The sequence below is a fragment of the Galleria mellonella genome, unplaced genomic scaffold, assembly GCF_026898425.1.
Source record: "Galleria mellonella isolate WM207_F2 unplaced genomic scaffold, CSIRO_AGI_GalMel_v1 utg65, whole genome shotgun sequence".
Lineage (NCBI taxonomy): Eukaryota > Metazoa > Arthropoda > Insecta > Lepidoptera > Pyralidae > Galleria > Galleria mellonella.
This window is the reverse complement of record NW_026442138.1, coordinates 5,382,146-5,397,412: the sequence shown is the minus strand read 5'-3', so window position 1 is coordinate 5,397,412 and position 15,267 is coordinate 5,382,146. Positions and strand designations below refer to the sequence as shown.

The 15,267-nt window shown below is 31.4% G+C and overlaps 1 protein-coding gene across 2 annotated transcripts; it reads left to right on the top strand.

Annotated features, from left to right (window-relative positions):
• Positions 1-2,722: 2,722 nt before the first annotated feature.
• LOC113519835 (probable cytochrome P450 6a13) lies at positions 2,723-14,931 on the top strand. 2 transcript variants are annotated; one of them, XM_052900669.1, is made up of 5 exons: positions 2,723-3,551; positions 6,352-6,554; positions 7,991-8,161; positions 11,022-11,273; positions 13,099-14,931. In XM_052900669.1, the coding sequence occupies exons 1-5, from the start codon at positions 2,902-2,904 to the stop codon at positions 13,278-13,280; spliced, it is 1,458 nt and encodes a 485-aa protein (XP_052756629.1). In that variant the 5' UTR covers positions 2,723-2,901; the 3' UTR covers positions 13,281-14,931. The 2 variants fall into 2 exon arrangements, with proteins under 2 accessions (XP_052756629.1, XP_052756628.1); XM_052900668.1 differs by having other exon boundaries at positions 7,913-8,161; positions 13,099-14,930.
• Positions 14,932-15,267: the final 336 nt, after the last annotated feature.

Genomic DNA, 15,267 nt, shown 5'->3' with positions numbered 1-15,267 from the left:
CAAAATATATAATTAATTTTCTTTCGTTTTATTAATTTTCACCATTGTTAGCCATTCTGAAGAATACGCATAATATGAGCGTAATTATGCATTCTAAATTAAACATTTCTATTACGGGCGTGGCTTGGAATGGAGCGTGTTGATAAATTTTTTGGACTATTTTTATTATTTGAAAATACCTATATGAAAACTAAATAACATATAAATAATATACATAAATAGTATAGCGAAAGAGGTTTGCTTGAATCGAAGCATTTGGCGTTCTATTGTTTCTGCCTACCCTAATGGGAGACAGGCGTAACAGATATGTATGTATGTATGTATAAATAGTATAGGTCTTGGGTATGATAATTTTCAACTTACGTAATTAGAACCGTTGGATATAAATATATTTAGCATATTATAAATTTAAAAACAAGTTTACCAATGTTACGTATCTATCACTTTAAATTTGAATCAAGTTCAGGGTTGTAGTTGCCATTTATGTTTAGCAATTCTCATGACGGATTGCTAAACAGAAATGCAACTACAACTATGGATGAAGAAATTGCCTACATTAAAATTTACTTCTATTATACATACATATATTCATAAAATTAATCTGCATAAATTATAATATTAATCTGCTATATGTCAGGTATCTAGTAGAACTGAAGTCGACTGGTAAGAGGCGCTGACCCCGGCATAGTGTATAATGTTCTGACGATTATATCATCTATGGAACGGGTTCAAATCAATTAAATTTAGTAATCGTTACTAATATCTAATATTATAAATGCGAAAGTCCGTCTGTTACCTGTTAGTAATGAAAATATTAATGGTTTAACAAATTAATATGACTTTTTATCTACGTATTTTATTATGTCAGTAGTCCTTAGTTATTATTATGATTTGTTTTATTTATTTTTTAACTCCTGTGTGGGTTTCCATTTTCTTTCTATAAAATTTGGTATACACATACTACCTTGGGATGGAAAAGGACATAAGCAACATTTTATTCTGATCAGTAAACATACTACGCGGTCATGCAAATGAAGACGTGCGTAAAAGCTAGTTACCTTTATATAACATTTATAGTAACCTTTATATAAGAACGTCTCTTAGACCGCATGTCTAGTGTGGCCGACAACAAATGTTGCTACATCGTTTTAAATTTTCTATCCATGGCTTGTTCATTCGACTTTTTTTATGGGGAGAGATCTGTACCTAGTAGCGTGTGATAATTCATTTAGTCCCATAGTTGAGAAAATCGCTTGACCTTTGTACATTATATTACACTTTGTTTTTAATGGGTGATAATGGTATGGTAAGCTAAGTAAGGTATACACTGGCGAGACACCAGGGTGGGATGATAGATGACGATTAAAGCAGGTCAGTTTGTCCATCGTGCTGAATTCCACTAGAACTAAACACGATGGTTTCTAGGGGAACCGCGTGGAGGTCGACCTGATAGGGTGTATTGCTAGCAATGAGTCAGAGCCCATTACTAACAATTCCTTTCCCCCCTACATTACACATTGGACTTTATTAATAAGGGCAAGCAAAATGATTCAGATATTTTATACGAAAGAAGGAGAAACACTAGGGGGGTGGGGTGGGAGGAATGGATTGTTTGGATGAGAAGGGGTTATTTAATAGTCAGATCTAATGGCCTCATTTGTTTAAAGGTCTGACTGGCGACCCGTACAGGCAAATGTAGTGAAAGACGATCTCCCTGCTAGATGGAGCGACGACTTCAAATGCGGATTCATTTCAGTAGATGCTGGTGGCTCGGGACCATTCATTATAGTGGTTTATGGGGGAAGAACAGTTGACAGCTGATATGATGATGATGAACAGCCCTATTAGTTGCAATGCATCTACTTACTATCACTTTATGTGGTTCCCCCTGGCAACCATCGTCGTGACTTTCTTGCATATTCGGCACGATGAGTCAACTGACCTGATTTCATCGCCATCTATCATCGTTTAGTGGTACCTCGACAATTTATACCGACAGTGCTGGCGGGTTAACCATTTAATTTTTATCCTGTTAAAAAGACCGGTTCCACTTGTCCCTACCACTCTGTAACCAGTAGGGATAAATGAAATAAAAATGTCAGTTTCCCCTACCGATATTTTTTTTGAGAATAAGTACAGCCAAGAAAATGTTAGAAAATTAATAATAGTACAAAGATAGATTGGAAAGTGTCCGAATCTTTCACGCAATGGGTGTATATGTATCACAGGCGAAAAAGTGTACTCTGTTCATGTCTATAGGCGACGGTCAGCACTTTCCATCAGGTGGGCCGCCAGCTTGTTTGCCATACTAAGTTGCATAAAAAAGCATAAATACTTATAAAAATATGAATAAATATATATCGTAGCTCTATATTGTAGGTATATGATCCAAAACTTGCTGGAATTGTCTTTAGTAATTGAACAGTTTATTTTTTGTGACTATGTCACGCTTATTTGTTTTGTTTTAATATTTTATGAGGCAATTTCTCTTAAACATTAATTTCTTATTCTTTTAAGAAAAAATATTTTAAATCTTCTTTGTTTCCTGCTTTTAATAAAAATATTTATATATGGATTTATTTATGGTTGTTTTTAATGTTTAAATTTAATATTAACTATAATTTTAATCAGGTGTCTGACCTCACTTTGCCTAATTATTTAGAAATGTTGGTTCTAATATATGTGGTAGGTAACCTTCGGTACATCAGTTGCTGCTGTTGCCGCAAACACTGCGAGAGTGCACGCAGAGAATAAAATAAATATAAATTGTTTGAAAACAATTAATATACTTTTAAATGAAAATTGTTTTGAATTATAATAAGTTCCGGTATGTACCTGAACTTATTTTAATTAAAATTTCATGTAAAAAATATTTTAAGTGAAGTGATTGAAAGCTCTGACATGGCGGTTTTTTTAATTTTATTTGCAACTAGCATTTTTTTAATATATGTTTGGTTTCAATACAAATTCACTTATTGGTCAAAAAAGGGCGTGGATGGCCCGAAGCCAGTATTTCTTTATGGAAATATACGTGATGCACTTAGAAGAAAAGATCATTTTTTCCAACCGTACTGTGACAGTTACATTAAATTCAAACATTTACCTTACGTGGGCATGTATTCATTTTATCGCCCTGTGCTGTGCGTAAATGATTTGGACTTGGCTAAGCGTATATTAATTGTTGACTTTGAACACTTTCAATCCCGTGGAATTTACTCTGGTGGACCCAATGATCCGTTAGCGGAAAATTTATTCAATATCTCTGGAAAAGCTTGGAAACAGTTGCGAGTAAAAATGTCACCAACGTTTACTTCAGGAAAATTGAGGACCATGTATCCTTTTGTGGAAAGCGTGGCAAGTAAAGCTCTGAGTTACGCGGATTTATATTACTCGAAAGGGAAACCCATAGATTTTTCGGAATTTTATGACAGATATGCCATGGAAATTATTGCAAACGTTGGATTTGGCGTTGAATGTAACATTTTGACAAATCCGCAATCAGAGTTCGACTGTTGCGCACGTGAATATTTTGAAATAAAGTCATTATACTGGTATGTAATTAATGTTTCATAATTTCTATTATTTTGTGCAATTATATATCGTGTTTCATATACTATCATGTATTTTATAAATAAAAAGATTAAATTAAAAAAGAAAAAGTCTAAAAAATAAATCATCATAGATTCTAATTCAGAAATTAGAGTTTTTAATCAATTTGGAATATAATTGGAGAAGATTTAATTAATTTACAATAAATTATCAAATTTCAGGTTTTACATACTTTTATTCTGTAATTTTAAATTTCAATAACTTTTATATAGTGTTTTTTAGCGTTTGTCCTTTATCCTTATGTTTAAAGATGACAGGCATTACTTTCCATCAGGTACGTCTAAAGCTTCTTTGCTATTCCAAATTGCAAAAAAAATATGATAATTTGTGTATTGGTATATTTTAATATAACTTTCAATAAACAGAATCAATTTTCATATTTACGACTTGGTGTTGCAGTGATTTAAATCATCGCTTTATTTTGATGGTCGTGGTTTTGATGCCCCCTGGAAAAAAAAAATATATTCATGATCACTTCGACCAATGCAAACTTACATATGTTTTGGTCGAGGTGTTCGTTTTTTAAATTGGAACTAGTAAGGGGATGAAGGCGCTTTGTCATTGGGTTTAAAAGATTTACAAAGTATAAGGAAGTAATTCTAGATTCTTTATGGAAATAATTTTTAGAAAGTAAGGGACAACGATATTAAAAAATTGAGTACATTTAGCGGTTGAATTTAAAACTTTTAGTATTTGAATTGAGAATTTTCAAAAATTTTCATTTAGATGAATACATTTACAAAAAAAAGATGTATAATATATTCCAAACAAAATAAACTATTCTTAGTTTCGCATTTTTTTTTATTGTAAATATGTATAGACAATGTGTATAGATATGCATAATTAACATTTTTATTATATGTATAGGACATTTATTTTTAACACTGGTACAGTAAATTAATATACTAAGTAGTAACTAATACTGGTCCTTTCTTACGGAACCCTTCATAGAAAAAGAAATATTTATTTCTTTTATATAAAATATAATCACAATTGATATGGTATATAATAATTAACACGGACATGTCTTTTATACTTTACGTACCCGCCAATATGTAGAACAAGTTCACGCATAAATACTCAGTGTTTCTATTTGAGATTCAAGTAACGAAATTGTAATGCAATGTACATACTTATTTAGCATTTGTTGTAGTAGACACACTTATTAGGTAATCTGATTAGTAACGTACAATCCTGCTTAGTATTTCAAAACTGACGAATCTGACACGTTTTCTAAAACATGCCCATGGACAATCTCTTAGATACATTCGCTTTACATAAATTAATAATTAAAATACTATACATCAGCTTTTGTTAAACCTTCAGCAATACAATTATAAAAACCGCAACCAATGTTGAAGTTCATCCAATTGGTGCAGTAGTTTTTGTGTGATACTAGAACAAATATACAGACAGATAGATAACATTTCTAAAAATTTTAGTTTTTTTTATTAATGTTATATATACTTACGCACACAATGTACCTTGACGAATTTATATTTAATTATTTAATAAATATAATGCGTTTTTACGCATTAAAAAGGTGCAGAAATTATAAGAAAAAATAAATATAAAAATTATAAAGAAATCACTGTTTATCACGCAAAATTGTATGAAAAAGTTGACCCACTTTTCTCGAAGCATTTGTATGGAGACGCTATATCTATATAATCTAAGGGTTTAGCATTTATTAGTCTTATTAAGATTCCTCATATTATTTTTTCTCAAATATTTTCTACGTGCACACATTGTCTAGTTACAATTTTATTATATTAAATTTATTTATATGCGTAGGTCGAATTAAATGTAAATTATCATTATTCAAATTAATCTGTTAACAAGCTCTTTTACATCGTCACTATTGGTATTATGCATGTACTTTATTTTATGATCATAATTATGTATATTGTATATATGTAACCTGTGTAATAGTATAAATAGGCATTAATTATAATTATTTAGGTATATATCCAATACTTTGCACCGCATAATTTTTTTTTTGTTAAAAACAGGATAATAATAATAACTTTTTATGTTTATTTTAAGGATTTTAAATTCGACTGGTAGTTCCAGAGATTAGTGCGTTCAAACAAATCAACAAACTGTTCTGCTTTATTATATTATATATATTTCTACTCTAACTCTAATTTTTTCACATCTAAGGTTTTTTTTTAAATGACTGACAATGGGACTGTAGATTCGGCTGCGATATTGATTTACGATGTTTTTAATGTATCAGTGGGGATGATAGATGAAAAGTATATTTGTGTCGACATGAGTCCACTACTACACGAAAGTAGATGCAGTTTTCACGGTTTTTTTTTATGGGTGAAAATGGTATGGTAACCCCGCCTGCGCTAACGGGATACGCTGGCGGAGCACCAGTGAAGGGTGATAGATGAGAATGAAAACAGGCCAGTTAGCCCATCATGATGAATTCATCAGGAATTAACCATGATAGTTTCCAGGGAGAACCGCGAGGAGGTCGACCTGGTTTGGTATATTGCTAGTAATAGGATACTCAGTCTCCATTACTAACAATCCCTTTCCCCCCAGTTTCACGGTTGTATTCCTAGAGGTATAGCTTAAAAGCTGATGCATGTTTTATCTTCAAACGTCATTTAGAAGTACGCGTGCAAAATGGGAGAATTTTTAGTATTCTTGAAATACATGGAATAGATAAGAAATGTATCAAAGTTCAGATGTATATAATGAATGTTGTATTTGTTTTGCATCTTCCAGGTCTATCATACGCGCCTTTGCTTTTATCGCTCCAGATCTTTTTTCAAAGTTACGTATAAGACGAATCAGTCCAAAAGTGGAAAACTTTTTCTATGGCTTGGTTAAAGAAACCGTCAGTTATCGGCAAAAAAATAACTACAAGAGAAATGATTTTCTACAAACGCTTATTGACTTGATGAACGGACAAATTGTCAATGAAAACGGTAAGAAATACTTTATAAAGACAGTTGTTTTAAGCACCTAATAATAAATTTGAATATAAAAATTGGCAATGTATATAAAAAAAAGTTAGTAAGTAGGGAGTTTCATGCTATTTCGCTCTAACTGTATGTTCATCATTCACGTACATGCTAGTGGTCTGTAGTGGATAGGCTCGAGTTATTAAAAATCAAATTTTGCATTTTATGTATTTGCATTTTGAAATGTAGTTAATCAATAAATTAATTAGGTTTACTTGTACGATATCGGCATACAGTGTGATTAAATGTGACAAAAAATTGAAAATTTCCTCCTTTATTGGAGATGGTTTAAATCCAAATTACAGTTGTAATGTAAATATCAGTACTTGTTATATATGAACTATATATTATGAACTATACTTCGGTTAGTAATAATTTGATAAAGCATATTTACTTCAATTTGATTAATATTTTCTATAGTTTTGCCAAACTTAATTGTATTGAAAACGAATTTTTAGAAACACTTTTTTTATAGGATGTCGTCATTTGACGAAATTAATTTATTAAAAATTAATAAGTGTTGCTACAGTTTCTCAGATTAGCATATCTATAATGTAACATATTTAAAAATTATTTAAGCGAAATAACAACATGACGATATTATTGAAGTTCCTCAATTCATACTCACTCTTATATGCTCTTTGTTGTTAGTTATTTTGGCTTTTGAGACTAAACGATTGAATCGATATTAGTCGAATTGAGTACGAGGAAATTATTTTCTAAATAAACGACTTTTAATATTAACACAACTTTTTTGGCTTAAGAATTAAAAACGTTTATTGTTTTTGTAATTATTACAGTCTCATGTGATGACAGGCTAATAATTATTAATAATAAGTAATAATTAATTAATCAGTAAGAAAATCTTAATTGTCCAGCATTTACTGGTATTATCTTTTACTATTGAGTTGAATAATAAAACATATGCCTTTTAAATGATTTTATTACATTATGAGCAAAATTAATATATTAATCACGTAGGTATATACTTTATAAATAGTACTTTCGAATTAATCTGTACGGATGTACCGATCCAAGATAAACTGTAGATAAAGCAAAGTATATATTTAACCTTTTATGTAAACTTTAACTATTTTCTACTCAAAGGTTGTATGAATTGATTTTCGCTTAGCAATAAACAAGACCATATTACACTCTATATCTATTTAGTATTTATTTTGTTCATTTAAATAACTTTATTAATCGATTTCTTTCTATGGTACAAAAGGTGAACTTAGTGCTAGCAGCATTCTCTATCAGTTAACATTATTAATTTTGGTGAAATAGTGTGATTTAAATAAATATTTTTAAATGATACGCAGGTGATATAAAACGTGTCCACGATTTCCCGTTCTCAATGAACAGCGTGGCAGCCAACGCTATGTTATACATGTTAGCAGGATATGAAACGTCAGCGAAGACTGGACAATTTGCGGCTTACCAGCTCGCTCTGAACCCTCACATTCAGACAAAAGTGAGGGACGAAATAGACAGAGTACTGGCTAAGTATGACGGGCAGTGCACTTATGAAGCACAGAATGAGATGGTCTATCTAAATATGGTGTTGGATGGTAAGTTGACAATATACATTGGTAAGAATCTAGCATCCGCCATTGAATCAAGGTATAACGGTAATTCTCGAATACAACATGACTCAGCTACGCCTTTACTACACAGGCATGATACCTGTAGCCAATCTTCTCCCAACTCTATGGCTTTTTTCGATGTGGATGAAGAGGAAATTGAAAATATTATTATTAATTTAAAAACCAACTGTGCTGTTGGATGGGACGGTGTCTCTACTTCTATAATTAAGTCAGTAAGACATGTAATTATTCCTATACTAAAATATGTATTCAATTGTGCTATCAATATGGGTATCTTTCCTAACGCTTTTAAAAAAGCAATAGTACATCCAATTTTTAAAGGTGGAGATGGAGACGTTATTTCTAATTATAGACCTATTTCAGTCTTATCCGTTTTTTCAAAGATATTTGAAAAAATCCTAAACCGTAGATTAAAAACATTTATTGATAGTCGTAATATACTATCACCTAACCAATTTGGATTTAGAAATAAAAAATCTACGGAGGATGCAGTTTTAGAACTTACCAATATAATTACTGAAAACTTTGACAATAAGAAAAAATCTGTGGGTATATTCTTAGACCTTTCTAAAGCCTTTGATACTGTCTCTATTCCTATTTTGCTTGGCAAACTAGAAAGTGTAGGTGTTAGAGGTATAGCTCTTGATATGTTCAGAAGCTATCTTACAAACCGTACTCAGTGTGTAACTATTGATGGTTATGTAAGTGAAGATGAATATATCAGTTATGGTGTTCCTCAGGGTAGTGTTCTAGGGTCTACCTTATTTTTAATTTATATTAATGAGCTTTGTAATTTGACTATTCAAAACTGCAAAATAGTTACCTATGCGGATGATACAGTTCTCCTCATCAGTGGACATGACTGGATGGAGACACAAATGCATTCAGAGAATGCAATGAGGCAGGTCATGAGGTGGCTTCAGTCAAACCTTCTTACACTTAATCTCTTAAAGACAAAATTTATCCCCTTCTCTATAAATAGTATCTCTCGGCCTTCCTCCGCATTTTCGATTCGTCCACATCTTTGTCCAACTTCAACAATTCTTAATCCCTGCAATTGTATATCCGTGGAACGTGTTACAAGTATAAAATATCTTGGGGTAACGTTGGACGGTTCGATGACGTGGAGGCAACATGTTGATTGTACCGTCTCCCGCGTAAGAAGGTTGATGTTTGTTTTTAAGAGATTAAGAGGTGTCATGGATTTCAACACCTTAAAAACTGTCTATTATGCACTCGCACAGTCTATAATAACATACTGTATCACCTCCTGGGGTGGAGCTGTTAAAACAGTATTGCTGAAGCTTGAACGGGCTCAAAGAGCTGTTTTGAAAGTTTTGGCTAAAAAACCAGTTTTATTCCCTACTATGGAACTGTATGTGCTCTGTCGGGTTTTAACTGTTCGACAACTATTTATTTTAAATACTATGCTACGTAAGCATTCTGAAATACCGTATGAAGTAAACCTGATAAATTCGAAGCGTAAATCTTATAAAATTTGTAAAATTGAACTTCGACGCACTGCTATAGCGAGCCGACATTATCACCATATAAGTTCCTCTCTATATAATAGATTAAACAAAGAATTAGATATATATCCTTTACCTTACCATAAATGCAAAGATAAATGTTTAAAATTTCTCCAATCCTTATCTTATGATGATACAGAAGATCTTATTAAATTTTCCGAATGAATTTACAATTTTTTTCACACCTGCATAGATACACAAATTCATACACACACACTCATACACACGTTCACGCACACACACACACACACACACACACACACACGCACACACAAACACACACACACATTTACGCACACACACTTTTATTTTGTTTTTTTTTTTTTGTTTTTAAGTTAACATGTAGGCTACTGTATTTAAATTATATATATTGTTTTTAATTATTGTAGTTTATTAGTATTGTAGTTGGTTGCTAAATATAACAAAATGTCTTCATTGATATATTGATATATTGATGGCTACCATAAATGTCTGTTTTGGAATCCTGCAATGAGGAGGAGGGCGTTGATATTCGCAACACAGTTTTATACTTCTGCGGATATCATCGTTTTTCAATAATATTGTATCCACTGTTTTTGTTCCAAATAAAGAATTATTATTATTATTATTATTATTGTAATATTTACAAAATGGCTACCGTTACAAAATGGCGGATGGTATATTTTGTCTATCCTATTTATATGGATATTGAATGAAAGAGCTTGATAAGTATGTAGATCAAAATGGTTTTAAACTGAATTATTCTGATTTTCTAATTTTTTTTTATTTATTTTTTTATTTTCTTTCTTACAATAGTTGTATTTATGGCGATTTTTATGTAATTTGTAATAAATAGTAAACAAGTTGATGATTCTAATGAAAACTTATAACTATCGTCTAAGATATGAACCCACGGTTATTCCAGAATATATAGCAATGAGTATAATACACCGCTGTAATTCCTGAGTACTGCAATGTTATAGGATATGGAGGCACCCTGGAATTTAATTATCATATTCTGTACTTGAAACTGAAACAGCAATGTAAATATAGCCGTTTGACATTAAAACATTATATTTTAATGTAATAACTAAGTTCGACTAGTTTCGGGATCATAAGCGGCCGTGACGAAACTAGTCGAACATTCTTGATCTAATTACACGTAAGTCAAACCGGTATAATGTCAAACAGCTATACTTGCATAGCTGTTTCAGTTTGAAGCTTTTAATATTAAAATATTGTTGTAAATTACAAAGTCTTCACCTGGCGACGATGTTGTTCCATTTATCAAGTTTATTTTTACCCTGTTCCTTTAGAGACGATGCGGTTATATCCAGCATTGCGCGCAATATTCCGGCGTTGCAACAAGCCATACAAACTGCCCAACAGTGACGTAGTCATAGAAGAGGGTACTTTAGTTTTCGTGCCCATCCAGGAGATACATATGGATCCAGAATTGTACCCTGAACCGAAAAAATTCGATCCTGAGAGGTTCGCGCCAGAAAAGAAGGCAAAATTACATCCTTGTCAGTGGATGCCGTTTGGAGAAGGACCAAGGAAATGTTTAGGTATCTATTTTTTATCATTAGATAACTCGAGAGACGTTGCCTAGTTTAAATTTAAATTTAGTCCAAAATAAATATAACATTATCAATTTAAACAATTTACTTAATATAACACTAATTTTCTAAGGAGTCTAAAGGGGTTTAAGGGTCGACTTATATTAAAAAACATAAAAAAATCCCGGTGTGATAATTCTAAAATAGCTACAATTGGTAAAAGAAAAATAAAATTATGTTTCCAATTAGTAGAGATTTTGATAAATAAGAAAATCTAGAGATTAAAAAAGCTTACTTATTTCATAATATGAAACATGAGATAAAACTTATTTATGCAGTATCACAATAAGAAACATGATGAAAATATGCATATAAAGATAATTTATCAATTTATTTTATATATTCATAAAATAACTGAAATATATTTGTTATCTAGACTAAAATAAACAATAAATTATTTATAGTTTATTTTACGTAAGGAATCCTGAGCGTATGAGTCTACTTCGCACTTTACCGATTTTTTTAAATGGAATAAAATTGGACGTTATTCTTTATATGATTATAGATATTAAACTTGTTTTTATTACTTGTTCTTAAATAATTTATTAAACCTTTATCTAGACAAAGAACATTTTAACTATATGCATTTTATCATGGCCAAGTAAAGACGGAAGTTATTCTTAATCAAAACTGATTAATTACGTGAATTTTCCATTAGACAGGTATTATTTATCCTTCACCTATGGCTTGTAATAGCTCTATAGATAAGGTCATTTCAATTCATGCGTTCTAAAGTTATAGTAATTAAACGGATTTATAATAAAATTATAGACCAACAGTTCTGGAAGAATTTTGAAAGCTTTATACTGGACGAATTTATAAGTATATGTGAATGTCTTAATACTTAAAAGCGGTGCCCATTGAAAGTATTGTGGTTAGTCGCATGTGAATTCAACCCGATGGACTGAGTAATTTGACTTTATTTTTATCTGTCATTCCTCTTGATGTTTTGTTCGCGTATACTGAAAATGGAATGGTAATCCCGCATGCTCTATCGATATCCACGGCGGGGCACCAGTGAGAGGTTAATAGATGGGGATGAAAGTAGGTCAGTTGATACATTGTGACGAATTCAATAAGAATGAATCACGATGGTCTCCAGGCTGAAACGCGTGAAAGTCGACCTGATATCAATGGCTATTAAACCCTATAACTAAAAATCTCTTTTCCTCGGATTATACCAATAGTGCAGGCGGTATTACTATTTCATTTTCATTTACTGATCCTTTTAAATAAAACACGGAAAATTTATTTCGTTTTATGTAATAATTGACAAAAATATCCTCTAACAAAGAGTTCTAACGGACAAAGAGTAACAAAGACATTAATAAAAACAAGTAGAAGAACTTTATCATACAACGTTGCTAGTAATGGGACTAGTAGTTCTAACAATCCTTTCTCTTCGCCCTTTTAAATATGTTTTAGGAAAGATAGATAGCCCCTCACGCCCCTTAAGTTCAACACCTCAACGTGAGACCTGAAAGGTTGTAAGCTCGTATTTGGCCGACACCAAAAATTCTATTAATTTTAACATTTTCGTAAAACTAATCCGAGATACGGTATAAGGTGCTAACCTTGCTAAATTGATGCCTTATATACCTATATAACCTTGAAAATTTAACACAATGAGGTAGCCCTCAAATTTTTATACGAGTATACTCGAAAAAATGCAAGTGAAGCGTTACATGCATCAGAGTCGACTAACAGCCCGAATATGTCTTCGATTACTCAATCTGCTTACCTAATATTAAAATTTGTTTTGTTTTTGTTACAGGGGTGCGTCAAGGATATATTCAATCAAAATTAGCTTTAATTAAGATATTGCAAAAATATGAGTTGCTTATAGATGAGCGGACATCTGTCCCCTTAAAATTGAAGACTTCATGTCTGGTGTGGGCGGCTGAGGGAGGAGTATGGCTCAAGCTTAGGGAACTTAATAACAACAATGATAAATAAACCTAGATATATTTAAAGTCCAATTTTTTTTTTGTAATTTACTAAATGTTTCCTCAACAAAATTGGGGACTTAAAATAACGGCTGTTTAGGGTTATCTAATGTAGGGGATATTACCAAGTTACAAACTAAAGATTGATTCATGATTTTTTTTCTTTTAATAAATGATTGTTAAGGTGGTTTATAATTAGTATATAGTATTTATAAATGTTAATTAAGCAATTAATCTTTATTATTCAGTATAAGCATTTATTGCCTTTTTGCCCTTCAAAGGTATTTTGATTGTGAAAGCGCAGCCTACCAAATAATGTTTGTATATTAAGTATATAGGATTATCATAATAATAATATTAAAACAAATTTTGGGTAATTTACAAGAAGAGTACTTTTTCGGGTCCAAGTAATTTTCCTTAGTTATCAAAACAAATGCCCATAAAATGTTTAAGTTCTAATTATCTATATATACAGAATGGAAAGAGTTGAAAGAGATTATGTATCTAAGGGTATGCTTACTAAGAAACCCGGAAATCTTGTGTTAGCACATAAGTTAGTTTACACTGTTATTATGTACCTTTAATATCAATAACATATAGACTCTTAAAGACTGGATCTGGCAACGTATGACGCTGAGGACCTAGGAGGAGATTGTGGAGCGGGATGAAAAGTTGAATAAATTACACTAGGTATTATAGGATTATTAGAAGTCCGAAGATAAGAGGGAGGATACGATTTAAATAAATAAATAAATAATCCGTAAAATTCAGTAACTAATTTACAGTGAGCTGGCAAGGGTTGTTATACCTGGTACTAAGAATTATCAATAAGTATTCGCTGAAGATGATATAGTTATACGCGCCGAATGTAACACACTCCGATGAGGAGATGGAGGCAATATATGAAGACATTTCAAGAGCCATACATACAATACATACAAACAACTTGCCTAGAATTTATTTCAGGTATTGGCGACGTATATGGTACAACGTTGAATTCGTTTTACATGATGTTCGATACATCATGAAAGATTGTTTCTATTTTCTAAAGTTGATTTTAAGACGGGTTTTATCAGCTTATTTAAAAAATGTAGTTTTTTATAGGGACCTGAATTCAGTGCATTTTTTTCTGCTGATGGCTGTCTGATAGCAGTTGTAATCATAGCTTATAGATATAAATAATACGATGAACAACATTATATACTTTTTCTGCATTTAAATATCGCTACTGATTTAAGATTGATTAAAATCTTTAGAATATGAATTATAAAACTTTTCCATTTATGTATTATTTAATTATTTCAGTTATTTTATTTGTTGCGACCGTTGAAAGTAATATTTGTACATGGATATAAGATTTTATGATTTATTGAGCAGAAATTTGATATGTTAATTGGTATAGTTTTATTTTTTTTTTTTCATTAAAAGAATATAAAAAGGTAAGAGTATACAAAAATAAAAAGAAATTATCTTTATGATTCCGCTGGTTTATTTATATCATTAAATCCTTTTCCCAAATAATTTACTAACTGAGAAGTTCTTTGTCTTCGTTATCTATCTATTTATTTCATCCATCTGTCTAAAGATCGAAATCAGATAAATTAGTTTACCTTGGAATGCTCTGGAAAATTTTATTAACATTAAGTTTTTCGGAAACCACCACACAAACTTCCCTAATAAATGGATCAAGGAAGGAGTTGGTGTCGTGTCGTATCAAGAGGTGAAGAGACTCGCTGAAAATCGTAGTGAGTGGCAAGAGCTCCACCGACAAGAGCGCAGCTCTTAAATGGATAGGTAGAAGTTTTTCCATTTAATGCTCAGTGATATAGGTGGTTTTATTATTTGTTAGATTTGATCTCATCGCTATTAGAACGTAGCTGCGTTTACGATTACAAGTCCATGTTAAATAAAATTGTTATGAGGACTAAATAGGAATATGAATAAGAATAGGAATAGGGCTATCACTGGAATAAACTCGTATCTATGGATGCAAAATA

Bases quoted from the DNA above. Each gene is read 5' to 3' on its own strand.
- LOC113519835 (XM_052900668.1), top strand. From the start codon at position 2,902: ATGGCGGTTTTTTTAATTTTATTTGCAACTAGCATTTTTTTAATATAT. The intron at 8,162-11,021 runs GTAAGTTGACAA...CTGTTCCTTTAG, and splicing joins TCTAAATATGGTGTTGGATG to AGACGATGCGGTTATATCCA. The intron at 11,274-13,098 runs GTATCTATTTTT...TTTTTGTTACAG, and splicing joins AGGACCAAGGAAATGTTTAG to GGGTGCGTCAAGGATATATT.